General features: G+C 35.6%; 1 protein-coding gene across 3 annotated transcripts in view; it reads left to right on the plus strand.

The window, feature by feature from the left end:
- The window catches only part of LOC150107906 (lethal(2) giant larvae protein homolog 1-like), a 443,798-nt gene that overhangs the window by 273,038 nt on the left and 147,940 nt on the right, over positions 1–22,820 (plus strand). For all 3 annotated transcript variants that reach the window (XM_090415428.1, XM_090415430.1, XM_090415429.1), the window contains exons 17-18: positions 1,592–1,764; positions 15,389–15,505. In XM_090415428.1, the coding sequence (XP_090271554.1) occupies positions 1,592–1,764; positions 15,389–15,505 (290 nt within the window). The remainder of the gene's footprint in view (positions 1–1,591; positions 1,765–15,388; positions 15,506–22,820) is intronic.

Below are 22,820 nucleotides of genomic sequence, written 5' to 3' on the forward strand. Positions count from 1 at the left end.
AGAACTGACCTCAATATTCAGATAAGCATTTTTCTAGGTGAAGAAAAATGCTTATTTTTTTCCTCCTCAATTCATTCTTCTGGGAAGAATGAATTCAGGAGAGAAAAAAAGCCACAGTCTGCAAAATCAAGAGAATCAAGGGAAAAATCTTTCCTTGAAATTGTCATGGATTCTACCAGAATGAGGATATCAAGATTCCTCTGCAGAAACATGACTCTTTCTGCTGTCTGTAGAAGATGTATTTAAAACCTAGCAAGGGCTCCATCTTAAGGACTTTCACTATTATTTGTATGGAGAGAACTAGAGTGGACCTGCTCATTAGGGGGAAACCATACTTTCTCTTCAGCATGTCCAGCTCAATACTGCTCTGGAAGTGGTTGCCATTCACTTGTCAGTGGTATTTCTTATTACAATCTTTCATTTATTTATCACTGAATTTTGAGTTAAATCAGATCATCCTTGATAATCTTATTTCATAAATATCTCAGCCTGTACTTTATATATGTAGTTTTAATAACTGCAGTATTCGGTGGGGTAGTGCTACCATTTGCACAAGGCCATATTTTTCAGTATATGCTTGACAGCAGTTCTCTCCAAATGGATATGATACTTTTAATATACCTTCTTGCTGATGTTCTGTAATAATAGATCTTAGTCTTCTTCCACTGCTCATGTTGAATGTTGAAGAGAACACGAAAATGATTGTGGTGTATGTAGCATTTCATTTAGCAGTCCTTCAATGTTATTACTACATACATCAAGAATATCTTTATTCTCATGTTGTTTATTCTCATATCTTTATTAAATATCTTTATTCTCAGTTTTCATGTTCCCCTTCATTATTTCTAATTCCTTTTACAGTACTCTTTCCTTCATTTCTGAGCTTTTTCAATAGCCTCCAGAATATTTTACCACCTTCCTGATATTTATTTTCAATGTTCTTCCCAAAGTCTTACTTACCAGAAACTTTTTATATGCTTTCTTCTTATACGGTACACCATGAGAAAGTGAGAATCGGACATCAGGTCAGAAGCCCTCGTTGGTTTTCCACATTCCCCAAAAGTCCATGTGGAGGTCTTCTCCCAGTTAACCCTTAAGCACCCAGAGAGAATTATATATGCAGTTATTCATTGCTGAATAACTGCATTGAACACCAACTTGTAAGAAAAAATTAAATAATACTCTCACTTAACAAGTCTTTAAAAGTCTACATCTGGTGTACTTTGTGTAAATATGGTCACTTGGGTTCCAAGATGATGGGCAGGTAGTTGAAACAGTGGCTGGTAACTGAAATAACTAGTCTGTGAAATTGTGCATATATAGATTGAAGGAATGTGACCTATAGATGAGGAGAAGAGAGATTTTAGATATATATATTGTATAATTTAGTGAGGAGATCTTGCATTATAAATTTTGCTGCTTTAAGTGTTCACTTTAGTAAGGTAAACTTAAGTCATCTCTGAAAGCTGAGTGATTCGGCTGATGTATTCAGAGTTGTGAAAGGTATTTAGGCATGAGTGACTAAAAGGGACCTATTGAGTCTTTAGAGGAGACATGATAATGATAAATTTTAATGTGTAATTCTTTACAGAGAAACAGAAAAAAGTACCAATGATGGTGTTCAGCTACCTTCTACACCAGATAAAATTGAAAGTTCACCATCTCCAGAGCCTAAATCTGAAGAAAGACAAGATGTACGCACTGATGATGCTGTAAGATCCATGGTTCGTTGCCTTTACTTTGCCCAGAGCTTCATCATTAATAGTGAGTATCTGTTTAATGTCTGGTTTTGTAGAAACTGTTTCAATCATTGGTCTCATTTAGAATTTTGCTTGTCCTATATAAAGTATCTGATAATTTGTAGCTTTTTTGGTGCTATCTTGAGTCAGTAATGCATATGTCAATAATCATGTTATTGATTTTATTTGTGCATGTTTTAACATTGTTAGTAACATTAGAGAATTTTCTTAATGTTCTAAAAACATTGTTTTTTTATTACATGCCAGTTTTGTATTATTATTATTATTATTATTATTATTCCTGTTATATGGGTGTCTCCATAGTCAGATTCCTCACATCCATCCATAGTCAGAGACCTACATTAACTTTCATACACACAACACCTATCATACCTCTCTTTAAACTGATTCACTGTCAGGGTACTTGTGGCTCTAGTAGCTCAGAGCAAAAGCTGTATGTTGCACATGTCAATAGATAAGTCCTTTATTTTAGTGGATATTAGTAATTATATTTAATTATATCTTAGTTTAGACTGTAAAGTTGAGTGTGTGCTTGTGAAATATATGGATATTGTTTTAGAAAGTGTTTTAATACATGGCACGAAATTTGTGGTACGAAAGTGTGAATGGAGAGAGAATTTGTCATAAATGTTTAGTGTGCTAGTGCAAGAAATGAATCGTGTAGAAAGTGGGAAAATGAATTACATGTAAGGAAGGATAGCAAAAGTGGTTTGGCAACAATTGTGCAAGCTGTGAATGATACTGCTCAGAATGAGTGTGAAAGAAGTGACTGAAGTTATGATAAGGATAGAAATAACATGTTTATGTTTTGTCCTTTACAGGACAAAACCAGAACTAGAGGGACTGGAGTAACAATAGTTGTGTGTTGCAGCAGGTGGGAGAATGGGAAAAAAAAAAAAAAAAGAATTTAGAAAGTACGAAAGTGTGAAAGACTGCAGATAAGGATATAGTATTGTATGGAGATTCAATGATAAGAGGTATACTTGATGAGCAAGTGACAAAAGCATGTTTCCCTGGTTCAGAAATCAAGGCTGTTAGTTTTCAGAAGGGAGAAGTGAAGGACATGATTATGGCAGGAACAAATGATTAGGAAGGGTAAAAATATGCAACAAGAGAAGATATGAAAGAGTTTTTGCAAAAAGCAAAAATTGAAGAGCAAGGAAGTAAAAATTTAGTCTCCTGTCTTGGTTTGATAGGACAGTTGAGCAGGATCATAATTGCTAATGAGTCAATGAGAAGATTGTGCAGGAGGAATGGTGTGCAGTTTATTGATGTATGGAGTGAATTTGATGGACATAAGGTCTTGTATATGCCTGACTGATTACATTTAAATGGTTTTGGAGTTAGATGTGTGAAGAAAGTGTTGTTTAATGAGAGTTTGGAAGTGCAAAACCAGGGAAACTAAAGATATTAGGAGTATGCAAATTCAACATGTCTGGCTGCTCCTGTGATAAATAAGCATGTCAACACTACAGATCAGAAATGATTGTGATTTCACAGGTTTCCAATTTGAATGGGTTGGTAATGACATTACACCATGGTAATTGTGGGTACCAGGGGATGTTGAAATGCACATACACGAATGCAAGAAGTATGAGGAATAAGGAAGAAGAGTTTTTGGCATTGATCAGCTTTACTTGGCCAAAAATGATGGCCAAGAAATAGCCACTAGAGGGCTATATGGTATGTAGTGTTTGTGGATAGCTCTTGAACAGATAAGTGATATTTTGAGTAAAAATTGATGAATTTGCACAGGATTTATATAGTATTGTTTACTTTTAGTATTTTAGCATGTCTGTCTGGGTGATTTTTGTATGTTTTTTTGAGTATTTTAATAGTAAATTGATAGATACGATTATCTGTGCACATGGCTCCCATAAAGAGGAATACAAAGATGGCATCCAGGTCGCCATGTTTGTCTAAAAATCTTAACTTAAAGGATTTGATTCAGTGTACCATTTGCGAAATGTATGCATTGAGGAGAGCAGTTGGAGTCTGGTTAAACAATGATAGTGGAGTGAATGTGTGCAAAAAGTGTAAGGAATGCGAGGATTTAAAGAGTGCTTCAGGTCGTGGGAGTGATATCGTTGTTGAAAGTGAGAATCTAGATAACAGTGATATTCGAGGTATGAATGGTGATATTTGCGAGGTAGTACCAGATAGCTGTGAGAGTGGCGTTGAAAGTGAGAATGAAGGTAAACATACAGAACGATTGAATGAATCATCGGAGAATAAAAATGATGACACTGACGCAATGAGTGAGATCGCTCTCTTACGCGGAGCGATACATAGGGCAAATTGGCAGCTGGAGCATTGGCAAAAATGTTTACCAAGCATACTGACTAATAATCAGCAAAAGTATGATGGAAAAAATAAGGGTTTGATAGTGAGTGTAAACAAAATGAAAGAGCGTGTGTTGTATGGAGATTCCTTAGTAAGAGGTGTGTTAGTTGAGAGTTTAACAAAATCGTACCAACCTGGTGCGAACGTTAAGAATGTAAGCGAGTCAATTAGAATGCAAAAGCAGCGGGTGAAAGAATTGATAGTGGTAGCAGGTACAAATGATTTGAAAGGAAACAAAAAGGCTATGAGTGAGGATGTGAAGGAATTGCTTGAGGTAGCAAAAGAGAAGAGTGAGAGAGTTAGGATAGATCACTTTTCTGCATAGTGCATGGGGCAACATGCCCTCTATTTTCACTGCTGTATTCATATTGGTATTTTTCAATATGCAAAGCACTGTCTGTTTGCCTATCTTAATTCTCACATCAGTCTCACCTGCAACTGCAAAATCTCCATCTGGATGATACATTTTTGCAAAATGATCACTCAGCAACTCAACTATTTCTCCTGCTTCTGTTATCTTCCAACCATCAGCAATGATTAGTAATCCTTCCACCATCATGTTTCCTATGACTTGCTAAATAACATGCACAAAAAGCCTTTCCGATTTACTTTGGCCTGTTTAGCTAATTTTTTCTCAAGTTGATTTGCCCTTTCATATAAAGGGTTACCATAATAATCACCTTTGTTCTCTGCACTTTGTACTGCTTATGAGTATGTTGATCACTTTTTTCCTTCATATTATCTCCAAAATGGTTGCTTTTTTGCATCTCTTTTGCTAATCCTCTTAACCACCACATCTGTTTATCCTCCTGACCATTGTTATACAGTCTGATTTTGTTTCTCTCAAACAGCCCCTGACCACCAGTGTGCTACTGACATTCTTCCCTGTAGCTTTTCAAGCTATGGCACTGCCTCCAAGATACCACCTAAGCCTGTTATAATTACTAGTGGTATAGTTCAACTTAAACTCTTTCTTGACAGGAAAATTCTCCATGTTTTTTGCAACCTTGCAGAACAAGATTGCATGGTCAGTTTTCTTGACTGGAGGCAGAGTGTCTCTTTGCCTTGTAATTTTTTGATGCTGTTACCATATCCAGTGCTCTAAAACTTCTGATCCTCTCCATCTCATGTTGTTTGAGGTAATTATTCCTTAGCTAATGTATAAACATTATTTCCACCCTAACAATCTTTCCTCTCTCCAATCTATGTGACATCGTTTAAGTCCCCATAATAATTTCACATGTACTCGTGGTAATCTGCCAATGCTTGCCATCCATATGTTCCTGTGGACTTCCTGGTCTATAGTAGCAACCAATGTATTTGTCTTATTGGTCTGTATCTCACATGGGATAGCCTACAATGAAGTAATCTGCCCCAGGCCTAAAATCCATCATCAAATTCTTGATATGTATCCTCAGAAGGTGTACAGGATAATTATGATAGTACTACATGAAAAAGTTACAGCATCACTAACTTCTAATCAACAATTTTCCTACAAATAATCTTATCTGTCAAGACTACAGCATTATCAGATCTTATTTTTCTGTCTTTTAAGGCACTTTTTTTACTGTATCAATCCATCTAATCTTGGTCTTCCTCTTGCAGTTTTCTTACAGTTGCAGTTTTAAGTGCTTCTGCCTATTTTCATTATCTTTGTCTTTTTATTGCTGATTTTCATACCAAATTTATTCTATCAGTTATTCAATTTAGTCACGGAATCTTGAAAACTTGTGCTGGATTTATTCAGAAGTATAACATCTGCATAAAGAGCCAAAATTTAATATTACTTTCCTTCATAACATGCATTCTTGTTGCACAACTGATTTAACATCACACCATCTTCCTGTATGTCCCATAATTCTAACTGCTGACTTACAGCTTAAATAGAGACTATGTATAGTTCAATATAACATTCCATTTACACAATATAACTAGTATTTTGAAGAGCTTTCCTCTTGGCACCTTGTCATATGCCTTTTCTAGATAACAAAACTTAAATACAAATCTGTGTTATATTCCTAGGATTTTTCAATTATTTATCTTAAAGTGAAAATCTGATCCTGATAACTGCTATTTGGCCTGAATCCAGCTTCTTCTTAACCAAGCTTCCCATTCACAATTGTTCTTAGCTGTTTCTCAAATATACTTGCATAAATCTTACCAGGAACACGCAGTAGAGAAATACCTCTGTAATTCTCACATTCAGTTTTTTTTTCTTTTTATAGTTTGGTACTATGAGAGTACCAATAGTAGCTCAACAGTTGTCTCATAGTACCAGTGAGAGCTTGCTCTAATTATCTGTAATTCAATTCTCTGACCAGTCCTGAATTATGCAATGCAGCCACTGTAAAACTTTTATACCTCCATATTTGAACGTTTCTGGTCATATTTTATCAACTGTAGCTGTCTTTTCACATTTTAGGTTTTTGACTTTTTCTACTTTAAGTATGGATGTGTGACTGCATTTCTGTTGGGAGTTTTATACCACTGCATGTTTATTTCGGCAATCTTTCAACCGAATCACTCCAGATGTTTGGAGTGATAAGTATATCTTATCACTCCACATGTCACCTTTTTCATCTCCTGATTCCTTTTACAGTACTCTTTCCTCCATTTTCAAGCTTTTTCAATAGCCTGTAGAATATTTTGCCACCTTCCTGATTTTTATTTTCTATATTCTTATCAAACTCTTCCCATGACTTTTGGTTTAGTTACTTTTACACAGTGCATTGCTTTCTTGCATTTTTCTCTGTATTCTTTACTGACTTGTCAAACTTTTATATGCTTGCCTCTTTAACTTTGAGTTCACCATGGAGTTCTGATTTTTATATCCTTACAGAGAACCTCATTACATGCCTTCCTGGCTGAATCAATCCATTTTTCTTCAGGGTTTGCCACTGAAACTCCCAAGTTTGGGTCCTGTTTTCAAACTTTAATTTTTTCAGTGACCTAAAATCCACTAACTTCTAATTTGTTGGTTAAAGTTCTTTGTTGATCATCAGGAATATTCCATTTCCTGTCTTATTTCTTCTATCTTTCTGAAAATACAATATCCTTTACATTCTATCCCTATAACTATATTATTTCTGTCAATCAGGTCTCACTGGTGTCTATAATTTTTGGCTAAGTTAAGCCAACCATTGCCAAAAAAAAAAAACTCATCTCCTTTATTTTGATACGTATGAGGTAAACATGCATTTCACTCACCTTGGATCTGCAGTTACCCTTGTGTAATGTCATTAACAATCCTTTTGGATTTGAAACTTTATAACTGCATTCAGTATTACATAATAATTTCTTTATACATTAATTTGTCTCAGGAGTACACTTGATTGCAGCCTACCTAATATTTCTTGCTTCCCTGATTTGCACTTGCTTTTCACTGGACAACACTCTTTCCTAACATGAACCTCCGAAACCACTTAAATCCAGTCCATCACGTATATTTAAGTAATAAATCATGTACATAATTCAGTAATAAAAGGTCATTCAGTTAGTCCATGATCACAAAAGTTAAGTGTTATCAGTATTTCAAACATTTCAGGGAAACTTGCGCAGAAACACTGAAGAATATAAGCTACTGATTACCGCTCTTACAGAAAATAATACCTCAGATTTTGAAGCTCTCTGAAGTTCATTACTTTGGTAGAAAGTTATTTGTACTAGCATGTATTTTATGTATATTTTCACTTATATATATATCTGCAGATTGGTAGAAATCTGCAGTTCTAATATTGCTAGTTCCGATAATGCCAGACTAGTCATTACGAGCACTATTCTAACAGTGTTTTTATGCAAATTCATATCCACAAAAGGTTGTAAACCTTTAGTACTGTTTATAGTTTGGAGATAATCTCAGCACCTTGCTCTGGAGAAAACACTTTCTAGATTTACTTCAGGGCTCAATAAGCAAATATGGTGGCCTTACATTAGATAGGGAAAAAAAAAAAAAAAAAAATCTTTCACTTAAAAGTGTATGAATTCAAACAAAACAAGAATTATTGATATTAATAATCATTTATGTATGATATTATCCATATTAAATAGTTTTTGTATTCTTCCAAACCCAATTCTGTTTGAGTATTCAAACTTCTTTTTAGGGGAATCTTCCTTTCCAGCTTAATTTCCGTATAAGGCAAGTGTGATACTTATGCCTTAGTTGGTGACATATCTGAGAGAGGGTATCTCTGAAATTAAACCATGTTCCAACAGGTTGAGATTTCACAATAGACCAATTCCCTGTCGGATAAAAACATACCGCTAAATCTCAGAGGGGGGGGGGGGTAAGTAATGGTTGATTCTTTTGATGGTGATTTTGCAAGAAACAAGAAGATCTTTAGAGGACATGGATTATGAGGGCTAAATACTGAATGAGGTAATTTTGGAAATAGAAAAATGAAAAAGAGATCTTATGTTTCTTAGCAAAAGCAAAGAAGAAAGGTAAGGGCTTTGAAATATTGGATAAATAGCTGTATTAATCAAGTGGATAAAAGCAGAAGAGTTAGTTTGATATCTGTTCTCATAAAAAGCAAGTGGAAGAACCAAGCAAAAAGTTGGAAAGAAGTAAATGAAATATTTTATTTAAGTGATTTTTGAAAATTATGGGTTGCAATTTTTAATTACTGGAATTTGTGTCCCCTGTGAAGATGCCTCCTTCAAGAATTTAGAATGTAGAATTTTCAATTAAGACAGGGTACATGTGGAATTATCGGGCTGGAAAGTATGACAAGCTTAGGAGTTTGATTGGTTCAGTGCCATGGCATGTACAACTGCAAGGACTAGAAGTCGATAGTGCATGGGAGGTAGTTAAGAAGCGTTTGCATGAAGCAATGGCTGACTGTATACCTAGAGTCCGAATAATAAATCAACTAGGGGTTAATGGATGAATAACACCATTAAGCTTGAGCTGCAAAAAAAGAAACAACTATGGAGAGAATTTAAGGAGAAAGGTGACCGGCAGGCACACGAATGGTATAAAGCGCAGGCCAGAAGGGTAACGAGTGTGGTAAGAAAAGCAAAAAAGGATTACGAAAGAACATTGGCCATGCAGGCTAAAGAGAATCCTAAACAGTTTTTTAAATATGTAGCAAGTAAAAGGAAAAATGTAAATGGCAGAATGATTTTAAAGAATGCCGATGGTAGGGAGGTAACTGAATCGGTTGATATAGTTGAGTTACTGAGTGAGCACTTTGCAAGAATATATCATCCAGGTGGTGACATTGCAGAAACGAATGTACCAGTAGATTATACGGGAATTGTGGTGAATGAAGTGGAGGTGAGTAGTCTATTGCATAACCTCAATGTCAATACATCTGTGGGATTGGATGGTATACCAGCTCGTGTTGTATGAGAAGCAGCCAAAGAATTGTCAGTACCCTTGACCATCTTGTTTAATTTGAGTCTTGGGTCTGGGTTAGTCCCGAGGGGGTGGAAAGAGGGGAAAATAGTTCCACTGCATAAAGGTGGTTCCAAGACTGCTGTTGTAAATTACCGACCGATTAGCATATCAGGAATCATTGTCAAGATCTTAGAGAAATTAGTCGAAAGGAATACAGGATTGGATAGATGAAAATGGGATATTGTATGGGGGACAACATGGTTTTGTGAAGGGTAGATCATGCCTCAGTAACTTGCTCACGTTTTATAACACAGTGACGGCTGAACTGGATAGGGGTAATGGGTTTACAGTAATACTACTGGACCTTGCCAAGGCTTTTGATAGGATACCACATAGAACCCTAATCGGTAAACTGGAGCAGATGGGGATAGATATAGGGTTGGTGAGATGGATAGGAGGGTGGTTGAAGGAGAGATACCAGAGAGTGGTTTATTCAGGAGTGGAGTCTAAAAGATGGCTTGTGACTAGTGGAGTGCCACAGGGCTCTGTTCTTGGACCACTGCTTTTCAATTTGTTCATCAATGATATAGGAAAGGATTTGAGAGGAAGTGTTCACTTGTTTGCTGATGATGCAAAGTTGGGTAGAGCAATTATGAGTGCACAGGATGTCAAAATTTTACAGGATGATTTGGATAGTTTAGAGGGCTGGGCTAGGAAAAATGGATGTCAATTTAATGTGCCAAAGTGTAAGGTTATGCACTTTGGGGTGAAAAGAATAGCAGCAGTATATCGCATTGATGGAACCGTACTCCAGGAGATTGAGGCCAGGGATTTGGGAGTGTTGGTGGATAGGGAATTGAAGTTTAGGGGGCACATTGCAAAAGTGACTAAAACAGCTCACCAAATCACTTGGCTTCTGAAAAATACTTTAACATGCAGAGACAAACAAGTTGTTGTTCCTCTGTATCAAGCCTTGATAAGACCCCATCTGGACTACTGTGCCCAGTTATGGGCACCAGGGTTTCTTCGTGATGGGGAGGAAGTGGAGAGGATCCAGAGACGAGTGACCAAGATGATAGCAGGTCTGTGGAATGAACCTTATGAGAATAGATTGAAGATTTGTGGGTTGCAGAAATTGGTCGATAGGTGAAGGAGGGGTGATATGATTGAGACATTCAAATTACTGAAGGGTTTCTATAAGATTGATCCAGAAGATATTTTTGAAAATATGACTGGTGGTGGGAGGACTAGGGGCCATGAATGGAAGCTGGGCAAGAGCGTGGTTGACAAGGGTGTTAGAGCTAGGTTTTTTACTTGGAGAGTAGTGAATGAGTGGAATAAGCTTCCAGAGTCTGTTGTGGGCGCTACGACCGTGAATGAGTTCAAGGCAAGGTATGATAGATACTGTGTGAATGTTGAATAGTTGTTCTTGACATGATGTTAGGGCCTCCCTCGATGAGTCTGTCGACTCCTTGGAGTTGCCCGGAACAACAACAACAACAATAATAATAATAATATTGAAGATCTAAGAAAAATGAATCAGCAGGATCTATGAAATTATTAGTATTAGGAGGCTAATAATCGTTTTGGATGGGATGATAATTGTGTGATGGAATGTCATGAGGAAATTCATGTTAATGACAATGGATGCAGGTTAATTCAAGTGTGAAAATGAGGTATACTGTCGTGACGACCTTTTCTGTCGTGTTCTAAATTACCATCTAGTTTCAAGTCACTTTTATGAATAATACAACTAATCACGAAATGATCACCGATCCAAAAGTAGGGAAATTTATATTTATACTGCGCCACCCTATTCTTAGATTAGTCTATATAAATAGTAGGATCAGTTCTAAATTAAGTTAGCAGTCATCTCATTAGGCCGAATTATTTATTATCATTTTTACTTGGGGTTCCCGCTAGATTCGAATATTTATGAACGGTGCAATAAAAAGGAATTCAGGCAAACACAATATTTAGATCAACAAAATAAAACATTTAATATATGATATGGTTAACGAATACAAAACTCTATTTAAAATTGGAACTATACAATTAACTTAATACAACTTCTTAGGTCACTCATTCCAATTCAACGTTCTAACTTTCATATACAATTCACAGTCTCAAAAACACAATTCTTCTTATTTCAAGTTAATATAACAACTTCACATTTAATCAGTCTTCACAAATCTATCAGCTCAATGTTTATATTCACAGCAGGCAATACTCTATGTAAGCAATATTCCAAACAAATAAATTCCGGTCCTTGAGCATCGGGGATATATCACAGTTAAAGCTAAAATAGACAAACTTATACAACTACTCTTACCAGACAAATTCTTCAACACATCAAATTATTGAGAGAGCACTTATGAATTAACTTAATCAACGTTAGCGGAACACACATAACAAAAATCTCCACAGTTTTAACTGTACTACTGTTAGTCGCACTTCACTATTCCAAACAACAGTAGTTAGGTACTGATATCTTCTCTTGTTCACTTTTCTCCAAGTAATCAATATAATCTTTTCCTAGGGCAACATAGAATTTATTCGTAATCCAGATTGACTGGAACTAATCAGAATTCTCGTATTGACTGTCCAGTTTCCTTTTATCTGATTACGGCATTAACCTTTCTTCATTACAACAGCCGATTTCACTTATAATATTAAACTTTATGATTCACTACTTATTGGTTCACTTCCGAACACTATTTTCATAAATTTCTGCCCTATGGATTCTATAATCTTGGTTCCGCAAAATTCTCTCCTCCCTCGCTTAATAATAATTCTTCTCTCCCTCTCTCTGTCTTAACTATGACCTTCCTTCCTCTTTACCCTTTTTCTCTCTATTCTATATGACCTTCACTCCCCCCTTACGTTCGAACGCCACGTTCTACTCCACTCGTGGTTGTTTACGCGTGCGTTTCCATGACAATAGACTAAGCGTAAACATTTCGCCAATGTAATGTATGCTATATTACTGCTACATGAGTGATTACATAACATTAAATATTTCACAAATAAGAACAATAGAATATTTAAGCTACTTCTTCAACTTATTGATTACGTATACAGTTAAATATAAAATAACACTTTACGTTACACCATATATATTTGGTTATACAAAATTCTATACATTTTATTATTTTATAAACTAATAATAGGTCAGGTTTTAATTAAATATTTATTTAGTAATTCTCAATTAAGGAATAATAAATAATTTTATATAAGTCATGATTAATATTTAATAAGCAATGTTAAATGTGAATGAAAAAAATAAATTACATAACATAGCTTCATTCACAATTTAACAATACAATGCTGAATGGTTATTACCAATATTAAGATATATATATAAGTTTACATGGATCCAATCAACTGGAGATCTGAAATCAGTATTGCATCAGAAGACAGTATTGCTCAATGTATTTTGCAGGATGGATCATTATATGGTGATATAAGTCTTGTTACATCTAGGAGACCAAATACTTTAAATGACCATGGTAGGGCTATTGACCTGTTATAAAGCAGTGGTTACAGAACTTGTAGATCTTTTCAGCAGAGAGAGAAAGAAAATTGTATCTGAGTTTTCTTATCATTTAAAGGAATGTGTACATGAAGCTGCTGAAAATGCTTTTGGAAGAGAAGGTAAGACGCAAATAAACATAAAATGAATGAGTCAACATGTGAAGGCGATAACAGAAGGAAAAGAGGACATAAGAGATATTTAAGCAGTAAAACTTCTCATCATAGAACAGTACAGCAATATTGAGTAACAAGTGAATGGTGTTTAAGAGTACAGAAATGTGGGAAAGTGTAGTTAACACTTTCTTTCCTCACACTTCTATTCCATTAGGTGTTCAAGAAATCGAACACCTAATGGGATAGTTGCTCCTCTGAGGCCTGGTGATTTGTGTAACAAGTGAGAACCCTCAATAGATTTCATGCAGGACTTAATATCATTCTCTTCCATTCTCAAGGAGTTGGTAGATCATTCCCCCTCCTATATTAAAAGCACACAACACTTTGTAAACAAAATTAAAGGTGCCACACTGAAAAAAAAAAAAAAAAAAAAGATTTTTTAGTCAGTTTTGACATCTCTGCCCCTGTCACAAATGTCCCAATCAATGACAATTCTTTTACAGGACAAATTCCCACCTGTATCACAGCACTCTTTGCACATGTACTACTTTCTGACTATTTTCTGTGTGGCGAAACACTTTCATCCCACAAAAAGAAGGCACAGCCATGGGCTCACCGTTCTTTCCCATTGCTAACTTTTATATGGAAGCTTTCAGCAATGTACTCTAGATTCCTTTACTTTAAAACCCAAAGTCTGCCTTCAATAGGTGAGCGATCATTATCTTGTCTCATGGTCACCTGACATTAGGCACTTCCATTAGCCATCTAAACAAATAACACAAACACATACAATTGAAAAGAAAAGAAAGTCAGAACATACTTCCTTTTCTAGATGCAACTTGTCACGTCTTCCTTCTGGCAGTCTTTCCTTCACTGTTTACTGGAAGCCTACACATACTGGCCAGTATATACACATAAACATCTACCACCACCAACACAAAAACTAGGTGTCATTAACACACTAAAAAAACAAGGCTTTGAAGATTTGCTCAGTGAGTAAGCACTTGAAGGTGAATTAAAAGTTGGCATGAATACCTTCCTGAAAAATGGCTAAGCAAAATATCACCGAAATTCTTCACAAGACCTCACTTAAAAATAAACTAAATCACATTAAAACTGTAACCATTCCATATATTAAAGGAAGATCAGATAAAATAAACAATACTACAGATATGCAACCTTAATGTCACCTTTAAACCTCCTGCAAAATTAAAAATCTTATTCAACTCATCCAAGGATCCACTTCATCTGCTGACCCACCCTGGAGTATACTGTATTCATTGCACCTGTAATTTGCCCTATATAGGTGAAACAGGATGCACAATTCCTATCCGGAAAAAAGAATATAAACGGATCATTAAATTTAATAACTATAATAAATCTGACCTTCCTGAGCATGCCCTGAATACTTTACGTAAAATTGACTGGAATGGCACCTTTTGTTTACATCACACTAAAACATGAGGTGAACGTAAATTTAAGGAGGCCTGTGAAATTTTTATCAATCGCCCTAATCTTAACAATAATGATAGTCTAAAAATCCCAAAAATATGGAAGGTACATATTTTACCCACATACTCTTTTCATGTAAGTTGATTATAAATAGGACTGTAACCCAGGATATTAACTCTAATATAATAACTCTCATTAAATTAAGGACATGACTTTTGCTTTAATAAAACTATATATGAATTTGTTCTCTGATGCTATGAATAGAATATAGGTTTGATCTAAACCGTTATTCTCCGCTAGAGATCAGGCCAATAGAATAACGGTTTTGATCAAATCTTCTCTTTAGCATACCGCTTGAAATGTAATAAGCTTGTGTGTGAGCTCCAAATGATTACTTTAATATGAAGGTCAAAATGTAGTGGAAATAGAAGGAATTATTTCTAACACAGTTGTGGTCTCCATAATTTGTCTGAAACGAACCTCTTACTTTCAGTAACACAGATATCCAAATACGATCAAATTTCTCTACTGAAACTGACCTGCATCTCCGATCTTTCATGGCACAACCACATTTCAACTATAAGTGCTATTGGTGACTGTAGCACCTATAGTTGAAATAAAAACTTCTTGTACTTTTTCGTACAAGACACTTCACATCTTTACAACTGCCAACTATACAAAGCCCAAATCCATCCAGGATATCCTGGGTGGATTTGATTGAACTTTAAGCAATCAAAGAATAAGAGCTGTTAATGTGTCCTATAGTCTGTTAAATAATAAATTTATTGATTTGCATCATTCTAATCTTATCAGTAGTTAATGATGTTGAATTATATGCATTTCATAGATGTAATCACCACCCCAACACTTTGGGCAGGAACGAATGCTGGGACTGTCTACATATTCACAATCACCTTACCCACAATTGAAGGAAGAAGTTCAGATCCAGTAACGTGTCAGCTCGGTAAGTTTATTACATTGCAACACTAAGCATTGAACATTTTTCATTTGGAATTGCCCTGTTTATCATTCTTCTCAAGTTTAGTTTTAAAATTATAATGTTTAAATATTTGCACTTAATCCTGGTTAAATTTAAATATCCAATATAGTAATATTGGATTACTGGACTTCAATGTGGTGATATCACTACATTAGATAAAGAGATGAAGGTGCATGAAGAGGAGGTTCTAGAGTTGTAGCATAATCTGGGTAAGAATTTGGCAGTAGAGACAGAATAGTATATCAGCACATATGCTAGAGGAATGAATGTTCAGCTGAACTGGCTAGGCTATTCACATGTTTGCCTAATTTGAGTCTTAGCTCAGGTCAGGAAAGATCCCACAGGAATAGGAAGAATTTGATAGGTCTATTGTAAAAGGGTGGTGCAAAAACTGATCTAACCATCAACCCATCTCCGGAATGATTGAAGATTTTAGAGAAGTTAGTAAGAACTTGTATACAGAAATGGCTGGACAAAGTAGCTATACTTTGCAAGGAACAGCATGGGTTAAAGGAATGTCACGTTTAAACAATTTGCTCATATTTTATGTTACAGCTGAGTTGGATAAAAGGAATGGATAAATTCTGATGCTATTGGACTTTGGTGAGGCATTTGATAGGATACCACAGACTGCCGCATAAACTGGAGAATATGGAATTGGAATATAAACTATTGCATTGGATAGGTGGGTGGCTGATCGACAGATATTAGAAAGTGGTATATGGGGTTGTGAATCTGCCTGATTTAAGGTGACAAGTGGTGTGTTTCATGGGTCACTCCTTGGATCATTGTTGTTTAATTTATGTATTAACTATTAATGATGGGAAAGGCCTGATCAATCCTTAATTGCCTGGTGATGATGCAAAGAGAGGCAGGTCAATCAGATGTTACTGATATACTGCATTTACAGTCTTGAAACTATAGATTGGAATTAACAAGAGACTGAGTGAGTGAAAGAACTGTGTTACCCAAGTGTTAAATAAAAAATTTGAAGGCAGGTAACACACAAACAGGTTTTTTAAACATCGGTCATTATGTGGGCTGAAACAAGATAAGTCAATTTTATATTGAGACTATGTTGTCTAATTTTTAGGTTGAGCCTTACTGTGTTATAGTTGAGTGTAGAATATAGTGTTTGGTTAAATTTCTGAGGCAGTATTACTGTAAATTCATTTTATTGTTAGTGTTCTGGTACATAATGGCAGTGAAAGGTAGATCATTTCATAGGTCGGCATAAAAGACAAAGTGAATGTCATGGATTTTTCAAAATAGTACAGTACCATGAATGTAGTATGTAGGCATGAGAAGATGTTGCTGATGTTTATGTGGAGTGGTTGGATAAGAGAAAGGAGTGAGCATAGGTATGCAAGAAGTGAAATGTTCTAATGGATCAGAATAGAGCATATGGTGCAAGTCAAACAGTTGTTTCAGAGCATGATTGTGTGAATGCTAAGAGTGTGTGAAACTGATAGTGAACAAAAGAGTAAGATAAAGGGTGTGATAAGGACATTAGACTGAGACTGATAAGATAGTGAAAAAATGATTTAAGATTTGAGAGCTGAGTTGGGGAAGATGAGACAAGAAATAAGCTTTCAAATCTTGAATTATTTTTCCACAAGAAGCAGATGCAGAGCAAATGAAGAGAATTATAGGTATGTATGGAGGAGTAAAAAGACAGAAGTGAATGATGTTGTATGACAGACTGGGTGGTGTCGTATGGGATTCGGTTATTAGAGGTGTGGTGAATAAGGAGATGCACATTGTTTTCCGGGAGGTAAAATTAATAGTGATTAAGGGATAGGAGTAAGGGAGCAAAAGAGTTGCTAGTGATAGTAGGGTAAAATGACTTGAGTGGGAACAAGGTGAATCTAAGACTGGAGATTAGGAAGTTAAGGGTAAAATATAATAGTTTGATAAGAAAGGTGGTCAGTGGGTTGCCCAGCTATGACAGTGATGAGATGAGGTGGATAGCAAGGCTTATGAATATTAGCAGAAATCTGTGAAGAGAAAGAAGCACAGTTTGTTAATGTGTGGAATGAGTTTGAAGGCTAGTTGAACTGTGAATTTGAATAGTTTTGGTGAATCATTTGGAGACTTCTACTGGAAGGAAGAGTAATCTGTGCAGTGAATGAATCTGAGCAAGTCAGAAGCAATGTGACTGAAAAGTAAGGAAGGAGGGAGTGAAGTGGTGCTTATGAATGGAGAAGTGGGTGGCATGAGTAGAGAATGAGAACACAAGTTTGCAAGGCAGACATAGAATGGGGAAGCTCAGGATGGACGGGTTCACAGCATGAGAAAGATAGATTCTCAAAGAGGATGTGAATATGTATGTAGACAAGAAAGGAGTAGAATAGTCTGGGATATAGTGGAGGGGAACAGTTTGATGGGTAAGAAGAAAAAATAGCTTGAGGAAGGCATGAAGAAGTTACAGTATCAGTGAGACTTGTTAGTACAGAAATGAACTGTTACGTTTGTATGAATGCTAGATGTAATGGTTGCATTGATGAAGTTTATTCACTTATTCCAACAATTATTGGGTGAATAAACATCAATGCAACCATTTCACTTGTTTCTGATACTTCTAGCATTCATATACAAACATAACAGTTCATTTCTGCATTTAGCTAATTATAGCAGTTAGCTAATCAAGTGAGAAAAAAAAACTTATAGGGAGTTCTTTCAATATGTAGCCAGCAAAAACAATTTTTTTTGAAAAAAAAAAAAAGATTTTCTGTAATTAATGAATGGAGAAAATGGTATAAAGACAACTGCTGCAGAGGATATAGTTAAGATGTTTAATGCACAGTTCATAAAGGTTTTTCATCCTTGAGAATGTGATATTATGGAAAGTTTGAGACCAGTGGATGAGGAAGAAGAGGTATATGGGGAATTGAGCAAACTTGATGAGCATACTTGATAATATATTACCACTTATTCTGAAGGAATCTGCCAGGGAGTTGATATCTGCCGTGATATATATATTTTTTTAATGAGTCTTGCATTGGGTCGAGTTCCAGTGGAAAGGAAGGCAGGATTGTACAGCTTCATAAGGGAGGTGACAGAAGTCAAGCATCAAATCATAGGCCAATCTCTTTCAGGTGTTGTGATAAAAGTGTTGCAGAAGCTAGTGAGAATCAGGATACTTTCAGGAGTATGTTTTAGGGCCATTGCTGTTCAATATGTATGTTGATGTGTAATTAATCTATATATTAATGATATAAGGTTAGATTTGAATGGGGATATTCAGTTGTTTGCATATGATGAAAAGTTGGGAAGAACTATGAGGACTTGAACAGATTGAGTGAAGAGGCACTGGAGTGGAGATTCTAGTTCAATCTTGCAAACTGTAAGTTTGTAAAATTTGTAAAACAAAGTGGGATGAAGAATTTACGCTTGTTGGGGATGTATTACTGGAGATGGATGGAATGAGACCTTGGGGTCATCGTGGATAAGGATCTAAAATTAGAGGACACACTGCTAAAATTGTGAGGACAATACAATGAATTCTGGAATGATGCAGAGGACATTGGCCTTGCAAGAAGATGTTAATAGACTGAGTGAATAGCCATGAGTATTGATGCAGTTCACTGTTGTGAAATGTGATAGTTTCAGAAACAGAAATGGAATGTAAAGTTCATGCTTGGTGGGGATATATATTGTTGGAGGCAGAGAAAATAGATCTTGTGGTGATGGTGGATAAGGATTTAAATCACAGAGGATATATTGTCATAATGTTTTTACTAAAGCTGGTGAGGTAGCCATAACTATAGCATAACATTTATGGCACACTAAATAACTTTTTTATTATGTAAATATTTCGTCTTATGTATCATAAGACATCAGTACAACTGTCGAATTGAATTCAAAAGACAGTACTGCGCATGCTAAAATCGGAATCCCTCTATATATACCGTATCATCATCATCAACCTCCTGATATATACCCTCAAGTGGTGTACAGGATATGATAGTATTACATGAAAAATTTACATCATTACTAGCTTCCTATCTACAATTTTCTTCCAAATCAGTCTGTTACCTGTCAGGACTCCAGCATTATCAGATCTTATATTTCTATCTTCTATGGCACTTTACTGTATCATTCCACCTATCTTGGTCTTCCTCTGGGTCTTTTTCCTGCCAACATGGCAGAGAACACTTCTTTTGCTAATCTTTCCTCTCTCATTCTATTTAAGTGACCATACCACCTGAGATTAGTTCTGTTAACACATTCCTGGATGCTGACAGTGGCAAGTTTTTTCCTGATATCACTGTTTTTAATATGATATTGCCATTGATGCCATCTGTTCATGCTCCTAATTTTTCTCAGGACTCTCATATCTGCAGTCTCTAATCTTTGGTGTTTTAAAGTGTTTTACTTCTGACCCAGCTTTCAGATCCATAAGTTAAAATTGGCTTGAATATAGCTAATTTAGTGTTTTGGCTAATCTCTCTCTTATTCCATATAAATGTATTCTGTTGACTGCCTACCATACCAGCTTTGTTGATTTTGTCTTTCCATATTTAATTTACCATCTTCACTAAAAATCGGGCCTAAGTAGCTGAAATGTTTTACATTGTTAATGGATTCTCTATTCACAATGCAGTTGATATTTTCAATGTTTCTGCCTATTTTCATTGTCTTTGTCTTTTTAATGTTGACGTTCATACCATATCTACTACAACAGTTATTTAATTTAGTCAGGGAATCTTGCAGACTTGTAGCGGATATATTTAGAAGTATAACATCATCCACATAAAGCAAAGAGCTGCGATTAACATCTCCAGTTTTGATATCAGGTTTAATACCACTTCCTTCATAATGTGATCCATATAGATAATGAATAAGGGGGGGGAGATAATGTACATCCTTATCTGACACTAGATTTAACATTAAACTGCCTTCCTGTACTTCATTTCTAACTGCTGACTCACAACTCAAATAAAGACTAAGTATTGCTTGATATAATGCCCCATTGACACCATATAACTGTAGCATTTTGAATAGCTTCTCTCTCTCTCTCTCTCTCTCTCTCTCTCGGCACCTTGTCATATGCCTTTTTCAGATCTACAAAACTTCAATACAGATCTTTGTTATATTCCCATGATTTCTCAGCTATCTGTCGTAAAGTGCAAATCTGATTCTGACAACCTCTATTTGGCCTGAATCCAGCTTGTTCATCACCAAGCTTCTCTTCCACAATCCTTCTCAACCGTTTCTCAATATACTTGCATATATCTTGTAAATCTCACATTCAGCCCCTCTGTCCAGGCCTTCTGAACTATCCAGTGCAGCCACTGTAAAACTTTTATACCTTCATGCTTGATCATTTCTGGTAGAATATCATAGATTCCTACTGCCTTTCTGCATTTCAGGCTTTTGATGGCTTTTTCTACTTCAGGCGAATATGTATTCCTGATTGCATGCCTAGTCAGTGTTTTTTACCACTGAGCTGTCATCACCGCTTGTTTCATTTAGCAATTTTTCAAAGTAATTACTCCATACTTCAAGGATATCTCTTTTTCTCCAGTTTCTCATTTGTTCAATATCTGGGTTGATACTTAAGAGGGTATCAAAGTAGGTCAGAAACCTTGATCAGTTCTCTGCCTTCCTTTGAAGGCTATGTAGAGGTCTCCTCTCAGTTATATATCTTTGACTCTTAAGCACCCCTTATACTGTATTCATCGAATGAGGATGGGCTGGCAATATATGATATAGCAGACCAAATTGTATTCTTATTGGCTTAAACCACAAGAAAAATGATGGTGCAATATGACAATTTCATGCCGACTGGGGCATCACCCAGTTAAACAAGGCCCCATTGTTCTTACCAGGGAACCAGGATGAACAGTGAAAAGTCAGCTACTGGAACAAATCCTTAAACACATTCCATCTCAACATCTGAGTTCAAGATCAGTACTACCAATATAAAAAGCCTGAGTGGGAAAGAAATGGATCTAGCTGAGGAATTGGATAAGTACCAGATTGATATAATAGGGATGACTGAAACTAAAAAAAAACAAAAAAAGACAAGAACTGGTGAAATCTTTCTAAGCAATAAGTACAAAATTTTATATTCAGACAATAACATTCAGAGAAAAGGCGTAGCTATAGTATTCAACACTGAATATGATGCTAATCTTGAATGGCAGCCAATATCATGTAGTGATGTGGGCAAATATCAGAATGGGGAACTGGACAATGAAACTTATTTGTGCTTATGATCATACAGACGGTTCTACTAAGGTAGAAGAAGTGGAGGAATATTTTGAGGCTTTAGAGCAGTGGTTCTTAACCGGTGTTCTGTGAACTGGTTACAAGTGTTCTGCTGGTGAAAGATGTCACATGACACTTGACTACGAAGCATGCCGATCTTGCTTGAAAAACTAAAGATTATTTCAAGAGTTGTTGGACATGCAAGTTAAAGAAGTAAAATATTTTGAAAAGACTTTTAAAAATTTTGATTAGGCACAACTTACATCATATAAGGTAGCTGATTTAATTGCTGTAAAATTAAAACCACATACTATAGCAGTGTCTCTTATTTTACCAGCATATTGTGAAATAGTAAACATTATGTTTGGCAATGAAGCAAAAAAAGGAAATTATGAAAATTTCTCATTCGGGTGATACAATAAAAAATAAAATTAAAAATATGTCAAATGATATTGAGAAAACAGTTACCAATAAATTTTCCAAACAACATTTTGCTTTAAAAATTGAAGAGTCCACCGACATTAGCGGTAAAAACTCATATATTAGGATTCGTTCATTTCATTAATGAAACGAAATAGTGAATCAATTTCTATACTGCAGAGAACTTACCGAACATACAACAGAACAAGATATTTTTGACTCTGTTACGTCATATCTAGAAAATTTTAAAATTCCATGGGAGCTGTGTAGGAATTTGAACAGACGGTGCTTCATCAATAGTAAGCTCTATAAAAGGATTTGTTACTCTTGCAAAGAAAATAAACCCAAACATATCTATGCACTGTTTTTTGCACAGAGAATCCCCAATTTCATAAACATTACCGGCAACATTAAAACTTGTGCCAGCCCAAGTTGTAGATATGGTAAATTACATCAAGTCAAGACCTTTAAAAGCATGTCTTTTTAAAAAAAAAACTTTGCATGTCTATAGAAGCTAAGTACGAATCTTTACTTTTGCACACTTGAAATAAGATGGTTATCCAGTGGTAAAGTGCTATTCCTAATTTTAGAACCTTAAGAATAACTTACTGGCCTTTTTTTTTCAAAATGAAGGTACAGACAT

This window comes from Typopeltis vanoorti, chromosome 3 (genome assembly GCF_054136105.1).
Source record: "Typopeltis vanoorti isolate ZY-2024b chromosome 3, IOZ_Tvanoo_1.0, whole genome shotgun sequence".
Classification (NCBI taxonomy): Eukaryota; Metazoa; Arthropoda; class Arachnida; order Uropygi; family Thelyphonidae; genus Typopeltis; species Typopeltis vanoorti.